This window comes from Microtus ochrogaster, chromosome 17, assembly GCF_000317375.1.
Source record: "Microtus ochrogaster isolate Prairie Vole_2 chromosome 17, MicOch1.0, whole genome shotgun sequence".
NCBI lineage: Eukaryota > Metazoa > Chordata > Mammalia > Rodentia > Cricetidae > Microtus > Microtus ochrogaster.
The window spans coordinates 16,003,553-16,029,466 of record NC_022019.1 but is presented as its reverse complement, the minus strand read 5'-3'; the positions used below and the strand labels follow the sequence as shown (position 1 = coordinate 16,029,466).

The 25,914-nt window shown below is 50.9% G+C and overlaps 2 protein-coding genes across 4 annotated transcripts in view; both read right to left on the bottom strand.

Annotated features, from left to right (window-relative positions):
* The window catches only part of Bin3 (bridging integrator 3), a 60,424-nt gene extending 41,961 nt beyond the window's left edge, over positions 1-18,463 (bottom strand). The window contains exon 1 of the mRNA XM_026783181.1: positions 18,404-18,463. The gene's annotated coding sequence lies outside the window, so the exon portion shown is untranslated. The remainder of the gene's footprint in view (positions 1-18,403) is intronic.
* Egr3 (early growth response 3) lies at positions 13,440-18,936 on the bottom strand. 3 transcript variants are annotated; one of them, XM_005355559.2, is made up of 2 exons: positions 18,404-18,936; positions 13,440-17,108 (listed from the first exon to the last, which is right to left on the bottom strand). In XM_005355559.2, the coding sequence occupies exons 1-2, from the start codon at positions 18,555-18,557 to the stop codon at positions 16,096-16,098; spliced, it is 1,167 nt and encodes a 388-aa protein (XP_005355616.1). In that variant the 5' UTR covers positions 18,558-18,936; the 3' UTR covers positions 13,440-16,095. The 3 variants fall into 3 exon arrangements, with proteins under 3 accessions (XP_005355616.1, XP_005355618.1, XP_013204732.1); XM_005355561.2 differs by lacking the exon at positions 18,404-18,936 and adding an exon at positions 18,127-18,178; XM_013349278.2 differs by lacking the exon at positions 18,404-18,936 and adding an exon at positions 17,926-18,109.
* Between the last annotated feature and the right edge of the window lie 6,978 nt (positions 18,937-25,914).

Sequence of the window (25,914 nt, the reverse complement as noted above, 5' to 3'; positions counted from 1 at the left end):
GAGAGAGAGAGAGAGAGAGAGAGAGAGAGAGAGAGAGAGAGAGAATATCAGGATGCAAAACAATCCCTCTTTGGATGATGCACTGCCCAGGCGTGAGGTGCTAGATGAGGGCTGGGGAGACCCCCGAGGTAGGGCCCAACCCAGGGTGGCAGGTGCTCACTGGAGGCAACTGTAAGAAGACATTAAGCCATGGCCAGCTGGCCCTGGGTGGCCTATTTCCCCAGGTAGGTCCTGAGTAGACTGGGAAGGGGAAATGGAGGTAACCCACTAAAAACATGGCTCCTGAGGTGGGGACCCTAATGTGAATGCTGTTAAGGCCACACATAGTGAGACTAACAACTGTCCCTGGGTGGTGGCCCTGAGGAATTTGGAGTTCACTGTCTGGTAGTACCAGCACCCACATTCTGTTCTCTGTGTCAATAGCCTCCCTTCTCTGTTCCCAACGAGCACGATCTGCTGTGTTGGGCTAGCCCTACCTGAATGTTGTTTCTGTCGCTACCTTGGTGCTAGGAAGCTAGAGGGATAGTGTCTTCTCCTGCTCTGGCCTATTGGTCCAGGGAAGCATCTTGGGCTTTGTGGGGAGGGCCTGTTGTCAGTGCTGGGCTGACTCCCGGGATTCTGGCCTCTCAGCATAGATTTGTAGCCCATAGCTCCCATTCTGAAGAGAAGTTGTTCTGAGTAGCCTTTCGCGCAGTAGAGCTGTGGATACTTGTGTGAAGAATTTCAAGTACTGGGATACACATCGTTTTAAATGCTAAACATACTGAAAAAGGCCGAAACAGGACCTCAGTTCAATTCCTCCCAGGAGCGGGGTTTCAGTTAGACCTCATTGCTAATACAGATTATTATTTTTTTTTTGCACATTTCATATCCACAAATGTTAGGGACTCACTTTTTGGGGTGAATAGGGTTGAGAGAGGTAGAAGCAGCTTTTCCTAGAGCAGTGGTTCTCAACCTTCCTAATGTTGTGACCCTTTAATACAGTTCCTCATGTTGTGGTGACCCCAACCATTAAATTCCTTCATTGCTACTTCATAACTGTAACTTTGCTACTGTTATGAATTGTGATAATGTAAACATCTGCTTTGCAGGATATCTGATATGCGGCCCCTATGAAAGGACCGTTCGGCCTGCAAAGGGGTCCTGACCCACAGGTTGAAATCTGCTGTCCTGGAGAAAAGACGCCTATTGGCTGCCACTCAACTTCAGGGCCACAGTTGCCAGCCAGTGTCTAGGAGTCTCTCTTGGTTTTGCTTTTCTAAGTATTTTTCAACAGGCTTAAGAGACTCCCACCCCTGAGGTGCCCTCTGCAGTTCCCAATAACCAGGAGGTCTTGGCAGTACTAGGTAAAGAACACATTCTGAATGTATTAGATAATGTATCCTGTGTAGCCGTTCAGCAAGGCACTTCCTCTATGTTCTTTTTTAGAGATGGAGAAACTGAGGTTGAACTAGTTACCCCAAAGTTATAGACTTGACCATGGGAAGGACATGCATTTAAACCTAGGCTATCTAAACTGCCTTTTGATTAAAAATAATAAGTAGCATTTATGGGAGATTGACTCGCAAACACCGTTTCACTAAGCCTCATTGGCATCCTAAAGAAGGTAGGCTGACAGGGTCAAGTTCTTCTTGTTTGGTGACTGTACTTCCCATTGGTCAGATTATGGATGAGGGTTCCCCCATCCCATATCAGAAGACAGCTCATGGTTTGGGCTGATCGTGGTAGAACAAAGTAATTCTGAGACTTGTCCTTAACTGGGGCACCATTCCCTCTTAGATGAAGCCATTGGATATCCCAGGTGAGCACAGCTCCCAGAAGCATGTGGGTTTCCTAGGGAATCCTTGCAGGTCCCCTGAGTGGCAAGCTGACCAGGGTGTGGGCAGGACTGCCCTAACCTGACCTTGCTCCGGGCCTGGCTGCCCCATGTCTGCCTGCTGTTGCTGTGGACGAGACAGCCCCCAGACACTGGCAGGACAGGTGGCAATTATCCCTGGGCACTGATTACACCACAGGGCCAGCAGTGCCTCAAATAGCCCAGCAACCCAGCCCGGCGCTGGGCGTGGGGGAGAAGGGTCCTGCAGGAAAGGAAGGGGCAGGACCACAGGGCATGGGGTGTAGATGTGTCGGGAAGGACTGTGGAGGTAGGGGAGTATTTCATCTCCAGGCCTCTGTCTTTTGGGTGGCCTAGACTTATCAGAGAAAGGGCTGAGCTATCAATGAAACAGGATGGTCCTGTGCAACTAGATAAGGCACATGCCAATCATGTGGTCAAGGTTGAAAAGTGGTGCCTTGGTTGAGGGACTTGTGAAAAAGGTCTTGATCAGTAGCCAGTAGTATGGCTGAGGCAGGCCAGCTGTTACCTATCTTGCTTGCACCTGCACTGATCAGGAAGGGGCCCCTATGGACGATATGTAGCATGGAGGAGGAAAGCCAGAGCTAGGATGAGGAGGGTGCTGAGGACTCCCAGCCCCCCACCTTGGGAGGGCCAGGTCAAGACACTCCAGTCCCCAACAGGTCCCCTTTCAGACTCAAACACCCTTGGTCTTGTGTGGGACTGCAACTGCCAGGTTCCAGGGCACCTTTCTTAGGGTTCCTTTCAGTCAGAGGCAAAGCCATGAAGCTACAGGCATCAGGGGTGCTGGGGAATGGGGTGGTGGCTGGATGGAGCATCATGTAGGACTGTGCTTAGCGCAGGGAAGTCTGGCATGTCACCCTCCATTTTCACTCATTCTGCCTTCTGCAAAAATGTGCCTGCTCCCTCTCCTTAGATCTCAGTTTCCCTAAGCTGTCAGAGCGGCCTGGGATTCTGCCAGGTTGGCACCTTCACATCGAGGACAAGGGAGGTGGGAAAGCCCTGCGAGGGTCAGTAGAATAGCCCTGAAGGCCATCAGGTGAGGCTAGAGAGATCCCTTTGGGGACCTGTTCTGAAGCTGGCTTCTTTTCAGACTGGCTTCTTGGTGAGCAGCATGGCCAGAACGGCAGTGGAAAGGGGACACTGGGAGAGACAGAAATGACAAAGGGAAGCCCCTTCATAATATGCCCCCCCCATTTCTCCCTGTGTAAGCACAAATTCCCATGAATTAACCCCTCCCATTTGAAGAGTACTCATTCATGGTAGCTTCCCTGCCTGTAATCCAAGGGAAGGCCTCATCTGTTGGACCCTATGACCTCAAACTAGCTATAGGCAAGCAGGCCAGGGGCTATGCCTATATTTGACAAGTTGGAGACCAGGCAGGACTGACTCTGGATCCCCAAACATCATTAAGAAGATAGCAGAGACCCACGATGTTAGGTGATTGGCATCTGTACTCTTTCTCTTCCATTCCTGGGACTCTGCCCAACAGGTGTACCTTCTCAAGAGCCACCTGTAAGTTTCGGAGACCAAGGCCAAAGCAGGAGGCTGTCAGTGGCTCCCAACCACCTCTCTCAGCAGCCCTGCTAATCCAAATAAGATAGGAAAAAGGCAGTGGGAGGAAATGATAGTTTCATGGTTATTTTCAGAAAGGAAAGAAAAAAAAATGCAAACAGGAGCGCACCCTGCATTTTGGTACAAAATCTAGGAGTCGCATGGAAAAGAACCCACAGTTCTTCCTTCTTCTTGTCCCTCTCACCAGATGCTGGGAAGAGGTGGCTGGGTAGTGGGGGCTTTAGGCTGCTCCCCTCCCCCCATTCAAGGCAAGGGAGGCGAGGGGCTGAGGTAGGCAGGGAAAAGCCAGCGAAGACCCTATCAAATAAGGGGTGTTAGAGAAAGAGGCATTTTTGTTTTGCGGGGCCTCCAGGGGCCCACCCTTTGGGGGTGGAGGAAGCCAGTGCGGGTTCTGGAGCCGAGGCCTGTTAAGAGCACAGTGGCAGGGGTGGGATTGGTGGGTTGGGAGGGTGTGTCTTAGAGGCACAGTGCAGAGAGAGGAGAGAGGGGGAGGAAGAGCAGGAGCTGCTGAGTGCCTGTGTGTGCAGGGAGTGAGCAAAGATTGGGGCTGCATAGCCTGGCATGTACACAGAAGGGATTGCAGAGGGCCTCGTCATCTCCAGCTGCTGTATGGATAGCCAGCAAAACCCAGTTTCTTGTCCCCAGAGGGGCCTTGGACTTCGCTGTCTAATCTACGCAATTCTGTAGGCAGGACAGGGCTTGGTGGAGAAGGAAGTAGGGCCCTGGATCTGTGGGAGCTTTGCTTGAAGCTCTGTTCGGTGGGTGTCACACTCTCTGAGATTCCCACAGGGACCCCGAGAATAGGATGTGAATGGAAAAGAGAGACTTGAAGCATGGAAAATAAAGATACATTGAAGCCAGACAGTGGTGGCACACGCCTTTAATCCCAGCACTGGGAAGGCAGATGCAGGAAGATCTTTGAGTTCGAGGCCAGCCTGGTATAGAGAGTGAGTTCCAGAACAGTCGGGGCTACATTGAGAAACCCTGTCTCAGAAAACAAAACAAAACAAAACAACAAAAAACAAAAGCAAAAAAGATGCACTGGATTAGGACTCCTAAGCGTTACTGGATACAGTATTCTAAGAGCAAGGGGAAAGGATGTACAAACTGAGATTAGCATGCTCCGAAGAGTGGCAAGAAGATCCTGGGAACTTAGCTGACCCAGTGTCCTGCCCTGAGGCGGAAGTACAATTATCCCCATTTTATAGATGTGTCATCTGAGGCTGAGATTTACGGACAGGCCCAAGTCTCCGTGACTTATCAAAGAAAAGGATGGGTGAGGAGATAGTGAACAAATCCAGGTATGTTGTTGAGTGGTCTGAACGGTGAAGAGGGTTGTTCTGGGGGGTGGGGGTGGGATGACACCAAATGAGGCTGACTGTCAGGAAGACTGGTCCTGGGAGACTCCCAGGCTTGGAAGGTTAAAGCCTGCTGAACCAGCCCAACCCTAGGACCTGGAAAGGCTGGGAGGAGAAGGAGATAATGACTCAACCTGTCCGACACTGGCTTGACCTAGGGAGGTTGGGTAAGCCGCAGCAGAGTAAGGATGGAATAAATGCCTGATGCCGGAGATAAGGGCCTGAGGGCGTGCCAGCAGGGAGGGACCACTGGCTCCTGGCAGCTGCCTTTGGGAGGAGCACACTTGGACTTTGGGGATGAGAAGCACTGAAGTTCCCAAACCTTTCTGAGAGCCAGCGTCTCTGATGGTTGCTTTGGAGTTAACAACTAAATCAGAGCACTCTGGGCAGTAGGGGAGAGAAGGTTGACCCCCCCCCCCAGATAGAGGTTCTGAGCCTCCCAGGTCCCTGCTGTTTCCTCTTGGGCCCTCTGGTCCATGAATATGAGGCAGGTCTGAACAGGGTGCACTATTTAACGTTTCTGGTTTGGGTTTGAATGGGACTTTAGATGAGAAACTATATTCCATGTCAGTTTCTATACATTCTCAAGAAAATAAAAGAGAAAGGGCTGGAGAGATGGCTCAGTGGTTAAGAGCTTTGTCTGCTCTTCTAAACGTCCTGAGTTCAATTCCTAGCAACCACAGGTGCTCACAACCATCTGTAATGAGATTTGGTGTCCTCTTCTGACCTGCAGGGATACATGAACACTGAATACATAATAAATAAATAAATAAATAAATCTAAAAAAAAGAAAATAGAAGAGAAAATGGGGCTGTAAACATATTCCAAGAAGCAAACACAGACCAGTAAACCACCTTAGGCCATAAGGATCCAAAGTCAGGGAGCTGGGCCACAGGAAGAGAGGGGAGACCCTGGAGCCAGCCACAGAGGACAGAGTGGTGCTTCTGAGCAGCAGGAAGAGGAACACTTGAGTTTGGGCCTTGTCTGATATGTCTGAGCCTGAGCCTTAGTTCTAGAGGACAGATAGCAAGGTGGGTCTGTGTATGGTATGCAGTATTCTGCAGAGACAGGCTTACGCAGAGGGTACTCCATGGATCAGTTGCTATGGTAGTTTTTCTGATAGGGACTGCAAGAACCCAGAGAAGGATGGTGACTCTGCAAATGTCATACATCTTTGTCCCAGTGTCTGAGCCAGGAGAGAAGCCAGGTTTCCCAACTCTTGACGCAGTGAGGAGCACAGCGGCAAAGACCTCATTGGTTGGAAATTTCGGTGCCCTAAAACCCAGAAGATGCATTTCCACAGAGAAGCAGGATTGTTCCCAGGTTTGTCACCTCTGAGCCATCTGGAGCCTATGTGCCTTGTTTACATGACCTGCTTAAAGTTAGACCTGGCTTCTAGAATATTCACTCACAGCAAAAGAGGTACTCCACTTGCCTCTCTTAATGGTCTCCAGGCTTTGGGACCGGGACAGTTCTTTCCATAATTGTACATTACAACAGAGCCTCTCTAGCAACAACCGGTGTTGTAGATGGGGATCCAGGCTAAGGCACCAGAGAGAATAGGTACCAAAGGGACAGCTTTGTCTTTTGGATGGGAGGCCTGACCTCAACACCAGCAGCAGCAAAGGAAGAGCAAGTGGCTAGGCTGGGAAAAGGCAAGGTGGCGGTTTGCTAATTCCCTGAACGGTGGAAGAACTTCCCTCCTTGGGTCCCACATGGAGGTGTCCGCATCCCAGAGAGATGTTCTGCTTGTCGCAAGCAAATGTGAAGGTGGTGTCTCCTTCCTCAGCCCTCCCCTAGCTCTGGAAAAGTCTTCCCTGTAGCTAGAAGCAGCAACCAGGATGTAGCATGGGGCCATGTCATCTGGGTTGAACAACCTCCATGAAGCAGCTGTTTACACTCTAGAGATGCCAAGCTGTGCATTGTCATGGGACCCAGAACCACTGGGGGCTTTTCTCTTTCTCCTTTGGGAAAAGGACAAAAAGAGCGAGTAACCCAGCATCTACCAAGGGAGGGTTCTAGCAGGTCCTCACTACCTGGAGTGCAGCGTGGGTATTTTAAGTGGTATCCCCAGCTGAGTCCATGACATGGAGGAAATGCTCAGTATGATGTGCTTTTGTACTACGGGAGACCTAGAAGAGGACTTTCTGAGATCCTTTAGAAATTCCTTTCCCCTCCACAACTTCCCGACTGCTTGCCTTCCTACCTCCCATCAGACTCTGATTTTGGTGTCTCCTTATGGGGTATCACCAACCTTAATGTGTTGAAGTCATCTGCTTCTCCATGTCCACCTCCTCTCTGTCCCCAGAGACTCTGGAAGGCCGATACAATGTCTTGCTTATCTTTGTAGTGTGGGTGCCTTCTTCTCCAAGTGCTGTAAACTCTATATGGTTTAATAAATTTTTATATATGAGTGGATGAATGAAGCTCTGGATGGCACTACACTGCCTGGGAAAGATGGAGACTTGGGGAGAGGTGTGAAATAGAAGACCTCAACTATTATAGAGCTATATAAATAAATCTACAAGGCTGAGATGTGCAAGAATCTAGGAACATGCCAAGGAGTAAATCAAGTTCTTTTAGGGATGTCCCATTTTGAATGTTCAGGGTTGAGCGTCGATATAGGAATATGCCCATCTTGGCAGAACCTGGTCATCAGCCAGCTTTGGCCCAAGGCAAGAAACATGGCTACTCCAGCCACAGACAAAGCAGGGAGCTGGCTTTGGAGGAACCATTTATGACTGAGGAGGCCGAAGTACATTCCTGCTCCTAGGCTGGGCAGTAGGAAGAAGGGTTATCCACCCCACTAGGAACTCGGTACCCTGGAGAATGTCGACAGGAATACAGGATGCTCTAGGATTCTTGTTCTCCTTAGCTAAGTTGGAGTGTACGAAATACCAGGGAGCTCTGACCTCTCAGACATAAAGAAGACTAAGAAGGCTGATGTCAGCAACCCAAAAGATAAATGAGGCCGATGGATGGGAGCTTTGGAGAGATGGATAAGGCAACTGTGATTGGGCCAAGCAGTTGGGACTGGGCAGCGCTCTTTTTTTTTTTTTCTTTTCTTTTTGCTTCTCTTGGATGTATGAATTTCTTTTAAGGAGCTGCCACTCTACTTCTTACAGCTGGCTAACTTCCTTTCTCTAGTGGCTCTGGCTCCCCCAGTTCCTTTGGACATTCTAAGACATTATCTCCTCAAGACCTTTGCACTTGGGTATCCTGTGCAAAGTCTGCCTGTTCGCGCCATCACTTCTCAGGCCTGTGCTTACAGGCCCCCTCCCTGGGAGGCAGCCCTGGACCACCCATTGAGCAACAAATCCCTCCCTCTGGCACTCTTCATTCTTTTTATAAGCTCCGCTCTGTTTTTACTCCATATCTCATATCACACGCAGTCAGCCACAACACATAGTTGCTTGTTTTGTGTTTAACCTGTCTCAGCCTTGGAGAAGACGAACTCGGAGCATTCAGTTCCTTTCGACTCACTGTTAAAACCCTCAATGCCTAGAAGAATGTGCTGCAAATATTTACTGGACTAGCAAAGCAATGATGAGTTTCCCTGGAGCCTTCTACTACCCAGGAGAGGATCTGAAATGGGCTCTGCCATTACTAACTGCATAGGAAAAAGAATCTCAAACCTTTGTGATTTCTGTTCCCTTACCTAGGAAAAGAGTATGTTGGGCTAAATGACTACAGATTTAAGAGAACCTGCCCAAAGAGGTGGGATGAGAGAAGGGCTTTGATGCCTGTGGTTCTCTCAGAGAACACCATGACATCAAGCCTCAGGAACTTCGTCTACTCCAAAACTGGGGCTGGGTGCCATGAGACCAGCAACTGGAAGCTAAGAGCTGAGTTGGAGGGCGGATGACTAAGAACCATGCTGGTATCAAGGGTGAGGGATGGACAGAATGCAGAACTGGGCTAGCTGCGTTTTATTTAAATCCTTGATAAGAATCAGGAAGCAGGCAACAGCCCAATGACACATTAACTTATTTTGCAGATGATACTGGATCAGGAAGGTATTATATCCACCCATCTTGGTGAGAGAGAGAGAGAGAGAGGACAAAAGAACCAAGGAAGGGGTCAGGAACTAGGTCAGGAAATGACAACAGTGAACCTCAGCTACGGCCAAGAGGGAAAGAATCTGTGCTCTCGGATGGATGAAGGGGCTGAGGGGAGTGAAGAGCACCGGTGTTGGGAACCAGCATCCTCAGGGGATGGCTGGAACCAAGGGTTACACTGTTTTCTGAATGTGTTTCAAGTAATGCATCAGTCTCAGGCTGGACATAGAGCCATTTCACTTACAGTGATGTTTAGAAGGTAGGGTGTCTTCAATGAGCCAGCACTATGTAGATGACCTTGTTCAAACTCTACAACAGCAATGAAAAGACAGGCAGAGACTAGGCTTCAGTGTAGACAAGAAACCAGTCTGGGCACATCACTCAGTGGTAGAATACTTGTGCAGAATGTGAGACCTGGACTTGATTCCCAGCACTGCAACAAAGTAAACAATAACAATATCTGTTGACAGTCATACTGTAATGAAGTGGCCAAGCTGAGATTCGGATCTTGAATGGAGGTCACAATTCCAAAGCAGGTTAAGAGTCGGAGGGGAAAACAGAATAGCTGCTGGACTGTTAAAGATGGCGTCCGAATTTTTAGACGAGATCTAATAAGAGCAGCCCCCAAGGAAACTTTCTTTAGGACCTCAAGATCCCATGGGACAGGTGATGTTTTGATTCTCTTGTTGGAATGAACTGATTTTTCTATGCAGTAGGGAGAGTAAACATGAGAGACAGAAGACTGTAAAAATCTATACAGCTTGAGGCAAAATGCGAATTATTGAGTGGCCCAGAGCTCTTTTGGCCTGTTATTGAGAAGGAGCCAAAGGGCTTAAGGTCTCTGTCCTGCTGTGGTCACTAGTTTAACACTTTGGTAGGGACAAGGAACTGACGGATCTTGGCTGATGGGCAGTACCCAGGAGAGTGTGCCACGCAAAGAATACAGTGATAAAGGCAATATTCTCTGAGAAAGATGAGCCAACCCCACCCTCAAGAGCAACAGGCCTCTCTTTTCCTTCAGGAGGGTAAGAGGTGGGGACTTTCTGAGACCACAGCGATGATGCCAAGGACAGTAACACTTGCAGCCAAGCAGATCTCTGCATGGGCCACAATGCCAACAATGAAAAGTTCAAGACATGGGTGGCTGCCAGGCCTTGGCAAGCAGGGTGAGGAAAGCCAGCCTGAAGAACTGGTGACCATGACCACACTTCACGTGGATTAGCAAAGCCCTGCAAACAACACTGGATCAAAACATCCAGATACTAGGGGCTCCGGTCACAGAGTGAAGAAAGAGATGGGGAAAGGCCTAAGGCCTGGGGAAGGCATTTTTGAGACCCACAGAAAGAGCCTTTTCCATTTAAAGACATTTGGAACCAGACCATGTGTCCTGACCCCAAGGAACTCCTGGAGGGGCAGCCAGGAAGCAGGTTAGGTAGTGTTAAAGAAGCCACTTGGTGGGTCTATGCCCATCCAGTCTGGCAGTTAAACTTTGTGTTGATGTTTTCATTTGTAGCTTTGCGGCCAATTTTTGTGCTAGCATAATATTGAGATTGTTGACAAGTCTTTCAGTCATCTGTGTTTGTTAGTTAGAAAGAAACGGTGGGTCTACCTTAGAGTCAGGGGCTCCTGGTGGCAGGTGGGTGGCAGGTATTGCCTCAGGTCCATACCAGAGAGCAGCCTTGGCCATGCCTAGAGCGGACACAGTCAGACACATCAGAGACCTTACTGCTAACAGGGAGAAGCCTTGTCACACTGCCTCTCCCTGTTCCCTCACTGAACTGTAAGGACGACCAAACTCAGAGGGAGGGAAACCTTTAAACAAAGGAAAGGTCAAGTTTTAAGTTTTCAGAAGTCCTCTGGCTCCTGTGTCTGATGAGTAAGACTTGTCTGTTTTCGGGAGCTGTTCTAGGTTCGGGCCGAGGGTTTCTATTCCTTTGCCCTCTGGAGCTCTCTCTCCTCTATGAAGACTGAGCTTTCTGAGATGACCCTTTGGGGGGCATATGGAGAATGATACCCTAATTTTAAAACTCCATGGTGCCTTTTAGGAGGCCACGTTTTCCCACTAGTCACTGGGGGTGCCATCTCTAGTCTTTGGGACACACAACACAGGGGTTTCTTTCTTTCCTTAGACTTATCAGTCAGGACCACTAGAGAGCTCATGAGGGTCAGCAGAGGCAACTCACAATCTCCTCATCTATGCAGGTAAATCATGGACTATCAAAAGGGAATACAAAATAAAAATAAAATAAAAAAGGAACCCTAACAACTATGCAGAAGCTAATTCAGGCTAATGCCTGAATCCACCAAAATCCACCCCATGGTTCCTTTTTACATACTTGTAAATACACACACACACACACACACACACACACACACACACACACAGTTCACCACCACTGTACAAAAACACACGTCTCACCTCAAATTCCTAAAAAGTTTCTCATTTATGCCCAATCCCAGTTTACGAAGTACCATTTTGTAGCCATCAGTTTCTGTACGCCATGCTAGAGGTGGTACATGTGTGCATATATATGCAATGTCCTTTCCTTCTCCTCTAGATACTTCAAATGTTTGGAACAAGCCACGACACTATTTGTCTACACCTTTATGCCTCGTTACGTTCATTTTGTCCTTAGGTTTCATGCTTGAATCTCTTCTCTACTTACAAAACCCAGTCAGGTTGGGTAGCAAGTGTGATGCTATCTGGGGCAGTCTTATCTAGCTAGCTACAAAGTTTGAATCAGTGGTGATTACACCACACTAGGCTGGTGCCAGCCAGGCAGGCAGGCTGCCATATTGCCAAGTAACCCAGCAGTTGAACCAGGTTGGCTTGAGTAATAGCCACCAATGGGAAGTGAGTTTATTAATCATGCAGGATGGGATACTGTTGAAAGCACAACTCTGAAGGCCTGGTTTGGTTGGAGAAGGTACAGGTGGGGCAGGAGGCTACCTGTGAAGACATCCAGTGATGATATCTTCAACTCTGAGACGACTCACCCGAGAAACCACACAGACAGCTGTAAACATCTAGTTCATCAAAGAGCAGGGCTCTGGGTTCAGTCACTGAGACTTCTCAGGCCTCTTGGACTCCTTTGGTTGGAAGGAGGGCAGCTAGCTCTGTGTGGTTGTGTATAATGCTGGAGCTTGGAATTCTTAGTTTCACGAGGAGAGAGAAAGGAATCCAAGATGGCAGAGAGGGTGCTAGAATTGTGTGGGTGCAAGAATTTAAGATTGTACAGTACTTGCTCCTTCTTCATCTCTCCCTTCAGAAACATTCTTTGCTAGGGCCACACCATCACACTCTCCACCCAGCTCTGGCCTTAGCTTACTGGTAACTATAGCCAACCTGAAATAACATCTCTATTTCTTGCTGAGATGGGCCTGCTATTAGCTAGTATTGAGAGCGGTTTCTGTGACTTTGGGCTGGCTCAGTGTGTGTGTGTGTGTGTGTAGAACTGAGACACTGAACGCTGACGCCCCATTACAATCTGGTGCTGTGTTTCCATAACCCAGTGTCAAGCATCAAGCCCAGATTTTGGTGAGACAGATCATATGTCACACACACTGCAGAGGGGCTCTGGTGAATGTTCTACAGGGAGGGAGGGACCAGAATGGGGTTTTCTAAAGACTGCTCTAAAACAAGGAAGGAGTCTGAGAACTAGGGCATAAAAGAAAAGGTAGATACAAAAAGCAAAGGGCCAATATTCCCGGAAGAGCAACGGTGGAAACGCTAGGCTAGCCAGAGAAGTGAGTTAAGGGTGAGGGAGATAACCTGAAGGGCATGGGAGGCACTGCTTTCACAGGACACAGAAAGCTTGAGATGCAAAGCACTGACACTACCCAAACTTTCCCTGTCTGGTGTGTTCCCCAAATCTCAGGTCTTTGTCACTCACAAGGACCACTTTCTAAGGAGAACCACCTTTCTTAGATACTGACAAGCAGGGAGGACTTTGGAAGGCCCGTCCAGGTGAAAATAGAGCTGTAGAACTTTAAAACGAGACTCCCCTCTCCCCATTATCTGACCACAGAAGAGCTGCCAATCTCTCTGGTTATCTTGCCAACCCCGAGGAATCCCTGTCAAGTCTCCACCTGTCTCTCAGGCTTCAAAAGCTTAAGCAAGAGAATTTCTCAGTGCTGTTCCAGAGGCCCTTTAGGGTCTTGTCCTAAGACCAACAAAGAAATAGTTTACCAACCAGGAGACTTAACCATAGAGAAGGTTCTAGAAGATTTAAGTCACTGCCCTGACTCCCTTGAGTTCAGCCTATCCAACCCGGTCATCTAATTGTTCTGTTAGTCTGAGAATCCATGAAGGATAGAGTGGAATCCTCTCAGAGCCAGCATTCAAAGTTGGATTAGAAACACCAGAACCCATACAGAATTCTGACCCATGTCCACGGCCATCACTTCTACTCTGAGGGTTCTCAGAGCAAGAGGCATAAATCCAGGCACCACAGCCTATCAAACAGAACACGGCGCCCCAAACAAATCAAGACCCCAAAACAAAAAACACACAACAACAACAACAAAAACCCCAGGCCAAACTAAAACTTTATACCATGAAAACAAGAAATAAAATGAGATGTAAAGGCAGGCTGATTGTCAGCAAACACAATATATTTACTGTATTGGCATTTGCTCACAGGGCAAATGGTACAACATTACACCATTTCAATATCTGTTTTTAAAAATGCTGTTTTCATGAACTATATTATATTGGCATAACAATGTGACAAGGGGTAAATGAAATGTTGGTGAAGAATCTCACCTTTTCACAATATCAAGCATTTGTTTAACCTTAGTATAAGGTACTATAAATCCAAGAAATAAAAACATCCACAAAATATATTACATCTGGTTTGTCTTTTTCTAAGTACTCAACTGTATACAAAAGTCTTTCAAAAAATATCATTCCCCATAGGTTTTCCTGTTTAAAACCTGATATTTTTTTTTCTCTCAGTTCACATAAGTTAGAGTGCATTTTCTTTTGTTGGGTTTTTTTTAAACATGCAGACATATAAAAAAATCGGGATAGCACAACCTTTTGGCAACAAAGTTATTTTTCTCTTAGTTTAGCTTAAATGACTGAGAACAGTTTTATTAAAACAAAGGAAAAGTCAGAGTTATCATGCAGTGACATGCATATTTCAGAAGGAGGAAGGAAAAAATATTAAAGGATATTTGATTCCTCCTTCCAGCTTTCAACTGACCAAAATTTGTGTGTGTTTTTTTAAATAATCATCACATTATAAAAAGTATTCAGCAAAATACTGTCTCTGCAAAGAAAGATTTTACCCTTCAGCTGAAAAAATATGGGCCCTCCTGGCAAACTTCTCCTTCTACAAAAAGCCCGAGTACCTGGAAATTCCCAATCCCCCTATTCTTTGAGTTTTCCCTCTCCTTTCACCAGAGTCCTTTTTAGTATTATTTATCCACCACCAAAAGACGGTGCTTTTATTTTATTTTTTTTAGTTTAAAAAAAAAGTGGGAAACGCATAAAGTGACTTTAAAAACAGACATTCTGTAAACTCCAGACCTTTGTCGTTCCTCTCTGGGCAGCTCGCTGGCCACAGGAGAAATGACAATAAGAAACAGTATACATTCAGTCAAGACTGGGAAGGAAGCTGTATCAGAGAGCACCCTTCTCTGCGTCTCCACTTCAAAAGGGCCACCCTGTGTGAGGAAGGGCCGGGCAGGACAGCTGGGGTAGAGGGGCTCCTGAGAAGAGGTGAGGTAGGGTTGGGAGAAAGGTGTGATGGGAAAGTGAAACAGACGCCTCGGTCAGCAACAGATTAATGCAAAAATCCCCATCTAGTTTTGAGGACCATTTGAGCAGAATGTGTATGCATATATACACATGTGTGCACATATATTCACACACACATACACAGGTAGATATAATCTCCTCAGTTAGCATTTTCATAAAAATAAATCATTTAAAGCTGTATATGCCTACAAATTCTCTTTATTCCAGTGCACTGCGCTGGAAAACCAAATGCCTTAGATTTGATTTTTGCTAGGAATACAGAGTGTGTGTTATGTAAACATATGTGTATCAAGAAACACACACATACATCTACATACACACACCAACAATCATATACATATATTTCACTTCTAACTGCTGTGTTGGCGATCACAGAGGGCAAATGAATAGAGCCAGCTTTTCCCAGGAATGGGGGAATGAGAAATGGGGGAAAGAGAAATGACAAACATCGGGTGGTTGAGTGAGGCCTGCCTTTCTGGGTAAGAACCTTGAGAGACCTAGTGAGAACCTGAGAGGGAAAAGGAGACCATGGGGAGGAAAGGAAGAGGGCAAGCCCAAGAACACAGATTTTGAAAAGTGGGGGGTGCTGAGCAAATGATTTTTTTTTTTTTAAAAGGCAGGCTCAGGAGATGGTGGCTCTTTCTCCCTAAAGATCAAACTGCCCTGAGGCCTAAGAGGGAAGCGCTCGGAAAGGGAAGGGGCCTCTGAGGGGCCAAACCCGAGGCGGCGGCAGCAGTACCGCAGCAGCTGCGTCCGAGGCATTTCTGTAAGAAACATTATTACGGAGCAGATGGAAGACCATCTCCTCCGGCCACATGCAGGTCCCCAGCCTGGGACATCTCCCAACGGCTTGGAGACCCTATGTGAAGAAGAGTTTGGGGGTAGACACAACCCAGTTCAGCTCAAGAGTCTCACACACGCGTGCGCGCGCACACACATACACAGGCACACTCACACATACAGGCGAGCACGCACACACTCGCGCGCATCACCGCACGCAAGCGCGCGTGCGTGCGGCGGGCAGCAAGCTCTGCGCTTTGGTGCGCTCCTTACCCCCTCCCCCTCTCGGGTGCTCGAGGGGTAACACAGGGAGACACTGGAGGGGGAAACAGTGAGGTGCTTGGGTCTGGCGAAGGTTGGATGGGTCCCGCCTTCAGTCCCCCGCAGGTCCTTGGCGCGGCCCAGCTGCCCCTGGATCAAGGCGATCCTAACTGAACAAAGCGGGCTAGACGCCACCTTTCCGCCCCCACGCCTTGGCAAAGGGGGGGCAGCAAGGAGAAAGTGCCTCCAGCCCTAGCCCCCAACCATCGGCCGGTGTGAAAGGGTGGGAATGGGGGGCATCGAAGGGGACGCAAAGGGGGCCGCACGTCCAGGGCGAGACCAGGGCGCGGCCCCTGCGCCTCAGTGGCTGGCTTTCCCCGCTGCTTTCAGGCGACCAGCCAGGAGGCACTGGAAGGGAAAAGAGGGGATCTGGGTGCCCGAGCCTCAGGCGCAAGTAGTGACCACAGGGGCCAAAGACACGGTGGGCGCCGAGGATGCAGAGGGCGCACCCCCTTTCTCTGACTTCTTCTCCTTTTGCTTGAGGTGGATCTTGGCGTGGCGCTTGCGCTCGTCGCTGCGCGCAAACTTGCGCCCACAGAACTCGCACGCGAAGGGCTTCTCCCCGGTGTGCGTGCGGATGTGAGTGGTGAGGTGGTCGCTGCGGCTGAAGCTCCGCATGCAGATCCGACACTGGAAGGGCTTGTGGCCCGTGTGGATGCGCAGGTGCCGGGTCAGCTCGTCCGAGCGGCTGAAGCGGCGGTCACAGCCCTCTGCGGGGCACGCGTGGGGCCGCTCGTGGAGCGGGGTCTTGCTAGGCCGATTGGGGTACTTGCGGGGTCGGATGGGCTTGAGAGTGAGTGGCGGCTGGGGCAGGCTGCCGAAGCCCGGGTGGATCTGCTTGTCTTTGAAGGCCTTGATGGTCTCCAGAGGGGTAATAGGGGGTGGGTTGACCCGGATGGGGTCCATGCCCTGGAAGGGCTTGTGTTCCGGAATGGAGCCCATGTCGTTGGGGTGGTGGTACAGGTTGTAGTCAGGAATCATGGGGAAAAGATTGCTGTCCAAGGCCGGCGGCTTGGCCGATTGGTAATCCTGGGGAGAATAGGCGAGCCCAGGGTTACCCTGGGGGTCGTGGAAAGACACGGGCTCCGAATAGAGATCACCGCAGTTGGAATAGGGGGGTAGAGCCGGATACATGGCTTCCACGTCGCCCTGCGGAGGCTGCACCATGCTAGCCGTGGACGTCTGCGTACTGAGTGCCCCTGAGGCCGGGGGCACCCCCAAGATGCCGGCGCTCATGAGGCTAATGATGTTGTCCTGGCACCAGTTGGAAGGAGAGTCGAAAGCGAACTTTCCCAAGTAGGTCACGGTCTTGTTGCCGGGGGCTGGCTGGAAAGAGCCCGAATAAGAGAGTTCCGGATTGGGCTTCTCGTTGGTCAGACCGATGTCCATCACATTCTCTGCGGAGAGCGGGGGAGAGAGGGGAGGGGTGAGTGAAGCCGATCCGGCTCCGGTCTACGGCGCCCCGGTCCTTGCCTAGGAGTAGAGGGTGCGGCCGGCTCGAGTGCGCAGCGCGTGGGGTAAGAGGAACGCTGAGCCCGGCGCAAAGCGGGCGGTGCCGCGCTCCCCGGCGCAACCTGGATACAGCAAAATACTACGGATCGGGGTGTGGAGTGGCTCCGGCACACACACCGCACACGCCGCGCACACACTCACGTACCACACACATACACGCACGCGCGCGCGAGAGCATTGTTGTTCTTCCCGAGGTGGGGCGGACAGGTAGCTGCAGCTACAGGTAGTTTCAGACCCGAAGCGCGCCCGGCTCTCGCTCTCCAGCACACACAACTCGGCCTCTTCCCCCGGCCCTGTCTACTCCAAGACGCCGCGCCTTCACGCCCCAAGCGATGTCCCCCTACGGGCGCTGAGCCCCGGGTGGCCGACCCAGAGCGCTTCGACGCTTTTGTCCTCGGAGCGCAGAAGGGTGCCGCCCGTAAAGGGAGCCTCTCCCGGCCCCAGTCTCCTCCCGACCTGAAGGAGCTTTCGGCTCGTGCTGGAGGGGAAAAGCCTAGACCCCGCTGAGAGTGGAGAGCGGCGGAAAACCGGCCGGTGCTTCCACGGCGGGAGCAGCTGCCTTTCCCAAGCTCCCGGGTCCCAGGATCGCCCCCGGTGGCAAACCCTTTCCCCCGCCCCGTGGGTGAGCCCCCTCCCTCTCCCCGCCGTCCCCACACCCCCAATGGCTTTGCTGAACGCCCCGGAAAGGCAGCGTCGCAGTACCTCTCCCACCGCGGGGACTCCACGCCGCACATGGCTCCATCCCGGGTGGGAGGCTGAGGGAGTAAGGGGGGGGGAGAGCGCGGATGAAAAAGACGCTGGGCTCCTCCCGAGAAAGGGGGCTACAGCACCACGCCTTGCGCCCAGTCCAGAGATCGGGCCCCCTGCGTGGTGAGGGAGAACCCCAGAGCTGCTCGCACCTACCTCCCTCCTGTCGGCGGCTGCCCCCACCCGGGAGAACCGAAGCCTCAACCGTGGCGTCGCCAACCAAGCCTTCCCGATCTCGGAGGGCGGGAGGAGTGGGTGGGAAAAGCAACTCGCCCCCCGGAAAATTCCCAGCGCGCCCCCCATCTTTCCATCCGTCTCTCCATCCATCCATTTCTGCATCCATCGATCTATGCATCCATCGCTAGCTCGCTCCCTCCTCCTCTTCCACCCCCTTTCCTTCCTTGCTGCCTCGCCGCCTCACCGCCACCCTTACCTGTAGCCATCTGATTGTAATGGGCTACTGAGTCGCTGCTGCCGGAGAAGAGGTTGAGCGCGCTGGGGATCTCCTCGGGGTACAGATTGTCAGGCAATTGGTTTAGCAAACTGCTCATGGTCACCGGCAGCTTCTCGGCGAGTTTGCCGGTCATAGCAGTCCCGAGCTACCGCCGCCACCGCCGCCGCCGCCACCGCCGCCGCCTGTTTCTAACGCAGCTTCCAGGCTAGCGGCATCCGAGAGGCGATCCGTGGTGCAGGGGAAAAGCATGCGAGAGGGAAAGTTCGGGGAGGGGGGAAGAAGGGAAGGGGTGGGCCAGAGGAGGGGATCTATTCTTTTTTTGGGGGGGGTGGGAGAGGGGCAAAGAGGGTAATCCTTTCGGGTGTTTCAGCTGATGCGGTGCGACGCTGGGTCGTGGGGGTGGGGTGGGGCGTGTGCGGGGAGTGGGATGGGGGCTGGGCTGGGGGAGATCTAGGCTCCAGGGGGTCAGACGCGGCTTCAGTATTGAGCTCACAAACAGACACGCGCCCGCCGACCCCCCCGCCCCTCGATCTGCCACAGCCGCCGCCGCCGCCGCCGCTGCTGCCGCCGCCACCTCCTCTGCCGCTGCTGCTGCCGCTGCTACCACCACCACCAGCCCCGCCGCTTCCTAGCTAGCTCACTGCTGCCCAAAGCTCCCAGCCAGGGAACTCCACCAGTCTATTTATCTGAGCCCCGGGAAAGCTCCGTGACGTAGCTGCCCATATATGGACAGACAAAGCCCAGCCGAAGGGGCGCGACGTCACAATGGAAGCTCCTCACAATGGAACATTAGAAAGCAGGAAGCGGGCCGCAGCCAACGTGCAGCGCCCGCACGGCTCGCCGTTCTTAAAAAAAAAAAAAAAAGACAGAAAAAAAGAAAAAAAAAGTCAATTAGAAGATTAGAAAAAAAGAGAGCGCGAGGAGAAAGGAAAGAGGGATGAAGCCAAAATGCAAAGCGCGCGGTGCGCAGTGCACAGTCAAAAACCCAGTAACCAAACATGTAGGTTTTTATTTGAGGTTTGCATTAGAGACAACATTTAGGGAGTGAGGGGTGGAGTTGTTCGCAAATGGCCTACAGCATGCCCAGCAGGAAGAAAGAGTTCAATACTCTAGGCGATAGGTCCCTTAGCAGTCTGGGAATTGTTAAGAAAGGGGGAGGTGACTTCTTCAACCCGTGTACCTCCAACCCCACCCTACCCTTCCTTCAGCACCCTACCCTGGACTGGATTCAAGTGGGAAAAAAGGAGTACTTCCCTTAGAGGAAGGGGTTCCAATGTCTCAGGGTTCTTTAGTCTAGTACCTAGAACTTTCCTGCCTACACCATTCTGATTCACCGCCCACAGCCCTGGCCCCTCCCTTGGCTCCTGACCCGGCGCTGACTCCCAGTGGTGCGCAAAAGTGACCCCGGGAATGTGTAGCAGACTAGCTGGTTGCGCAGGGGGCAGAAGTCCCACACTTGGGGCGAAGACATGAGTTTTTGGTGGAGAAGGGAAAGGGTGAAGTTTAAGGGATAGAAAACACGTGCACCAAATAATTCCCAGATAAATTCCCTAACGGTTCTAATGCAAACCCCTTTGGCCACAGGATGGCAGGAGGGCCCAGCAGGCCCGGGCACAGTAGCTGTTTACTGCAGCCCGCGAAGGGCTTGTGGCTGAATTACAGCAGGAAGATGAGAAGCCCACGGTTTCTAATCCGCCACGGCGGTCTCCCCTAGTCTCTACCCTCCTCGTCTCCCAAAGGGCTGTCCTCATCGCTGCTTGAGGGTGCCTTGCAGTCAAGGGCGGCCCCTGTGCCGACCCGGGGTGCTGTCACCTCCCCGAGCGACAGCGGATCCCGGGGGTGGGTGATGTGTTCCCCGAGGCCTGCTCCCGAAGCGCGCAGCCTGGCTGAGAGCGAGGGGGAGGAAAGGGAGGGAGCTTGGAGGCGCGACCCCGAATCACACCGGTTTGGCGGGGGAGGATTCCCTCCTCACTGGCCGCGTGGGCGCGGTGAATCCCGAGTCCCCCGCTGGAGAGTCGGGGTTGGGGTAACTTGCATCTTTCAGGGGAAGGGGGAGTGTTGACAAGGAGGAAGAGAGGATCCCCGGGCCTCACGCCGTGGGAGGTCCATGCGGGGCCGGGGACGTGTGGGAGGAACTCCCGAGCTGCGCATTGTAGTGGGGGTGGATGACAACCTCACTCCCTCTCTCCTCCCCTTAGTTTGGTGGAGAACAGAGGGTGGGAAGGGCCCAGATTCCCCCGGATCTTCTCTAGCTTTTAGGAAAGGAGGGATTCCCGTCGCCCGTGAGCCCCCTCTCTGCCACCCCCGCTGCATCTCCCTCCAGGCTACCCATTCCTGTGCTCTAGAGGCACTGCGCCCCCGGGTTCTCCTCCGCCCTCGCGGCGCGGGGAGACTGCGTGCTGCAGCGGTCCCGGGCTTCGGCCGGAATCAGGGCATGCAGCGCTTCCCGCCCCCGGCTCCATCCCTGGAGGGGGGAGCGGCCGGTCAGGGGCGTGGGCGGCGGTGTGTGCCTGGTTGGATGCGGGAGGGGCCTCCGCGGCTGCAGGGAGGGTCGTGGGGCAGCGGGCCAAGCCGGGAAGAGCCATACAAGGAGCGGATCCGGTGACGTGCCGGCCGCGCCCCTTCTCCTGCTCTATTTGGCTGCAGATTCCGGTCCCCGGATTTGCATATTTTGGCATCCAGTGGAAAAGGGAAGAAGAACGGAACCCGCAGCCTTTAAAGGAACCGCACAGACTGTAGCGTCACCTAGGGAGGCAGTCGGGGGGGGGTTGTGTGTGTGAAAAATTAGCCTGGAGCTCTGGCCTCTAGCTGGAGAGCCAGTCTATTGGGGCGGGACAGGACGCCCAGGGTACCCGCAAGCTTTGGGCACGCCTCTGCAGCGCTTCCTGCTGCGCGTGAGAAGGGGGAGGCTGGCGGGCTGCGATGGGAGGGACTGGGTGTCTCGGTGGGTTCCTGCTCTCTGCCTGGACGCGTCGCGAGGTTCTCAGCCCTGGAACAAGCTGCAGGTCTAAGACTGACAGCAGTGTCCATGTCTCCCCGCGGGAGGCAGAGATCAGCCTGATGGGGGTGGAGGGAAGGAAGTGGAAGGCCTTCTGCGGCCCAGCTCAACTAGCAAGGACTCCAGAGATCACCCACTTGCCACCTGTTGGGCGCTCTCCATAGGAAGGGATGGGAGCCCTGTACCTTTTCCATAGAGGCCTGTGGTGGAAGCATTTGGTATTCTCAGAGGCTTTCCGGTTCCAGCGTCAGCTAAGGCTGCACCAAGGATGGCCTGCCACACTTTCGAGGCTAGTTTGTTGCTTCTAAGAGGGAAAGCACATAGCCAGGCCTCCTGGCTTGCACCAGGACCTTGTTGCCTAATAGGCAACTCTGGAAAGGCTGTCAGCCTCCTCACTACTAGTTCTTCTAATGGAATGGAAGCTTTCAGTTTACTTATTTATCAGACTTTCATTTGACAAGGAAAACTACTGAGCTTCTTATCGGCAGGCCTCATAGGAAGAATTAAATCAGAGTTTTCATAGAGTACGTTTACCGGACCTCTCACAAGCGCTCCGTAAACAGCGATTACTATTAAACGATGTTCTCCCCCATCCTGCTGCATGATGGACACACTCCTTGTGTGTCCCAGAGATGCATTTAGAAAGTGCAGTTAACAAGAAGTGCCTAATGGAGGAAGCCATCCCTTCCAGCTTGTGTGTGCAAGAAATACTGCTTATTTACAGAGAAAAGGAAATTACTTTTGGGTGCCTGGTAGCGGTGCCACTATAGGGATGCTTAAGGAATGGTCTCCTTTCTACAGGAGCCAATACCTGGATTAAGACGTCAACAGCTGGTAGTGAGACTAGGCTGGGATCATTCTGGAACACCTAGGAATAACTTCCAAACAACAGGAACAACAACAACAACAATAAAGTTTGGCTGTGGCTCCCAGGAGAAGGTGGGCGATTCTGGGGCCTTTTCTTTGCCATGAAAGGAGCTTACAAGCATAGGCCCTTAATGACTACTTTCTATTCAAGTTGTGGTGCCAACAGATGCCCTCCATCACCCTGAATGATGATGGTTAGGTGGAAGCTATGGTTCTGTGCTAATAGGCACAACCAGGAATCTGGAGCAGCATGGGGTGTTTACAATGGCGATTTGTAGATTACTATAGTTCCCTGGTTGTCAGGGGTGGAATTCAGCATAGAATAAAAAGGGGGGGTTTCCTCTTCCTCACTGTCCCTCCCTCCTGGTATGTTTCCTTTCTCCCTCCTGGACAGGGGCTGAGGTGTTTGTTTCAGGTTTATTGGCTGGCTCCAGAGAGATTGCCAAGAGCCTAATTACCTGAACCCGAAGCCCTGAAGTTGTTGGGGAGCCAGCGAGCGAGTAGGCACTGGTTCAGAGCATCCTCCCCTAGAGCTGGTGAAAGGCAGGCAGGCCATCCTCCCTGCCTAACAGAGCCAAGGCTGCTGTCTCCCACGGAGGGGGAATGGGTGTCTTTGTTTTTGGTGAGGATAAAGAAGATGTGGTTCAGGAGTTCCACTGCAGAAACAGGCACAATTCTGTCTTGGTCCTTTGTCCCAGGCATTCTCTCAACTTTAGTTTTCCTTCTTTATTAACCAGTCTTCTATCTTCCAAGAGTTCTCCTTTCCTTCATTAAAATTAATTCAACCTGCGATGAATTGATGATGCTTTTTCTGGTCTTAGAGGGTATTTTCATTTACATTTATTTGTTTTTATGTGTATGGGTGTTTTTGCCTGCGTGTATGTGGGCAGAGACCCTAAGAGGCCATCAGGTTCCCTGAGACTGGAGTTTACAGTTGTGAGCCTTCCCATGGGAGCTGGGAATCGAGCTCTGGTCCTCTGGAAGAGCAGCCAGTTCCTTAACCGCTGAGCCTCTCTCTGTTCCAGTCACAAGGGAATTTGCATTTTCAATGCTTAGGACAGGGGATGTGGCTCAGTGGTAAGGGTACTTGTGTCTCCTGATCAAGACCCTGGATTCAAGCCTTCCAGCGACGCCTTTTTTGGTGTGTATATTGTCTGTATGTGTCCGTGTTCATGTGCATGCTCCCGTGTGCATGAATGTGTGTCCCTTAGTTGTTCTCCACCTTATTCTTTTTGAACTAGAGTCTCATTAAAACTGGATTTCACTGATTGGGCAAGACTGGCTGGACAGTGAGCCCCAGGAATCCTCCTGTCTCCCAGTATCAGCCTTACAGAGATGGGTCTTTTTGTTTGTTTTTGTTTTGTTTTTTTGAGACAGGGTTTCTCTGTGTAACAGCCCTATCTGTCCTGGAACTCACTCTGTAGCCCAGGTTGGCCTCCAACTCAGAGATCCGCCTGCCTCTGCCTCCCAACTGCTGGGATTAGAGGCCTGCACCACCACCGCCACCGTGCAGACAAGGGTCTTGATTACCCTTTTGAAGTCAGCTGAAACTGCCCTTACCTGCCTCTACCTCCCAAGTGTTGGGATTATCGATGTGTGCTGTTGTCACAAGTGGCTCTACTACCTAGCAATTTGGAGAAAAAAAACATTTATTAAGAGTTACTAATATAACCTGAAGATATTAAGCACAATACTCAGAATGTCACCTGGAACATGGAGGTACTCACTAATGCTTCTAGAATGGAAGTCTGGTTGTAGGGCATCAGACCCAATGATGAGAAATGGGAGTTTGGGATTTCTCCAATCACACCAAGCATGTGAGCTGAGGACCTGCCCTGGTGGCATTGTTCTTGAATGTCAGTTATCTTGAGGGTCTTCAGGTGTTCTCCACTTTGGAATCCACCCAGGAGTCCTCCTGCTCATTAGTGAAATCTTTAGAAGTCATTGCCATTTCTTTGGCAATGGCAGCCAGTGCAGAGGAGAAACTAGGTGCAATTTTTCTGAAAGCTTGAAAAAGGAAAGTATTGGTATCCTGTTGCAAGGGCTTCTGGGTGATTATATCTCTAGAAGGTTGGGCTGCTGATATGTGATGCCTACTCTGCCCAGGCCTTGTATACATACTGTTTTCCTCATTTATTTTTTTTTTAGATTTCTATTTTTTATGTGTATAAGCGTCTTGCCTGTGTGTGTGTGTGTGTGTGTGTGTGTGTGTGTGTTTGTGTGTGTGCACGCATGCCTGGTGCCCATGGAGGTCAAAAGAGGGGATCAGATTCCTTGAAACTAGAGTTAGCTCCTATGTGGGTGCTGGGGGTAAAACAGTCTTCTGTGAGAGTAATAAGTTCTCTTATCCACTGCGCCCTTTCTCCACTCTCATTTTCTTTACAACAGCCAAGTGAGGAAGATTTTAAGACTGTCTTCTTTCTTACTATTAGGAGAAGATCTATGTGGTTGGGAGAATCTTAGCTCCCTGGAAGTTCATTGGTCTCAAACTGGCTGATCTATTTAAACTCACACCATGTAACTCTAAAAAGAATGCTTTTGACTGGAGCTGTTGTCCCCTTTGTGACTGTAACAGAGGGAAGAGATGAGGTGATTGGTGTGGGTCAGAAGATGGATGGAGCTACAGGCAGTTGTGAGCCACCACATGGGTGCTGGTAACTGAATTAGGCCCTCGGAAGGAGCTGTGAGCAATATCAACAACCAAGGCATCTCTCCATCTCCTCCATCTTTATTTTTTGAAGACAAGGTCTCTCACTGAATCTGAAAATCTGGGGAATGAAGAATAGAAAGAAGCTTGGCTGTAGTATCCCAGCATGCTTTGGACCAAGCAGGGTGGTAAGGAAGGAGCCCAGGGGCCAGTAAAGGGGCGTAGCATTGCACTTCTTAGGACTTCTGCCAGGACCTAGTAGTAGGCATGAGAGATTGTTACTCTGAGCTGAAGCCCTACTTCCTAAAGCTGTTTCAATGGCCACAGGATCCTCTTCAAGGATAATCGCATACTCCACTTGTATGTATTTTTAAATTTGTATGTATGTATTTAGTGTGTGCACCTGTGTGTGTGTGTGTGTGTGTGTATGTACACGTGGGCGCGCATGCATCTGTGCGAGTCTGTATTCACCATGCTCCTACAAGTATCCTTGAAGATCAGAAGAGACTATCAGATCCCTGGAAATCGGAGCTAAAGGTGGTTTTAAGCCACATGGATGCTGGGAAGCAAGGCCAGGCCCACTGCTGGAGCCATACAGTGCTGGACCAACTTTCCAGTCCTTTCAGCTTTAGAGTTTCTCTGCAGCTCACTGATCTGGCCAGACTGGCCAATGGGCTTGAGGGATCTGCCGGGGTTTCCTGGCCATGCCCAGCTTGTTACATGGTTCTAGGGATCTCAAATCCGCTTGTTTTGCTTGGCAGATATTTTACCAATGGAGTCATTTCCCCAGCCAGACATACTTTTCTTTTAAAATCTATTGGTCTAAATTCAAATGAACTTATTCTCATCATGCTGAAACAGGATATTTGGGATCACACTTTAGGTAATTTCAGGGTGACCGATCACCAAAGAGAAAATGTTTTGTTACAGAGCACCACTTGCTGTGAGCGTGGGAGTAGCCACTAAATTCTCAAGGTG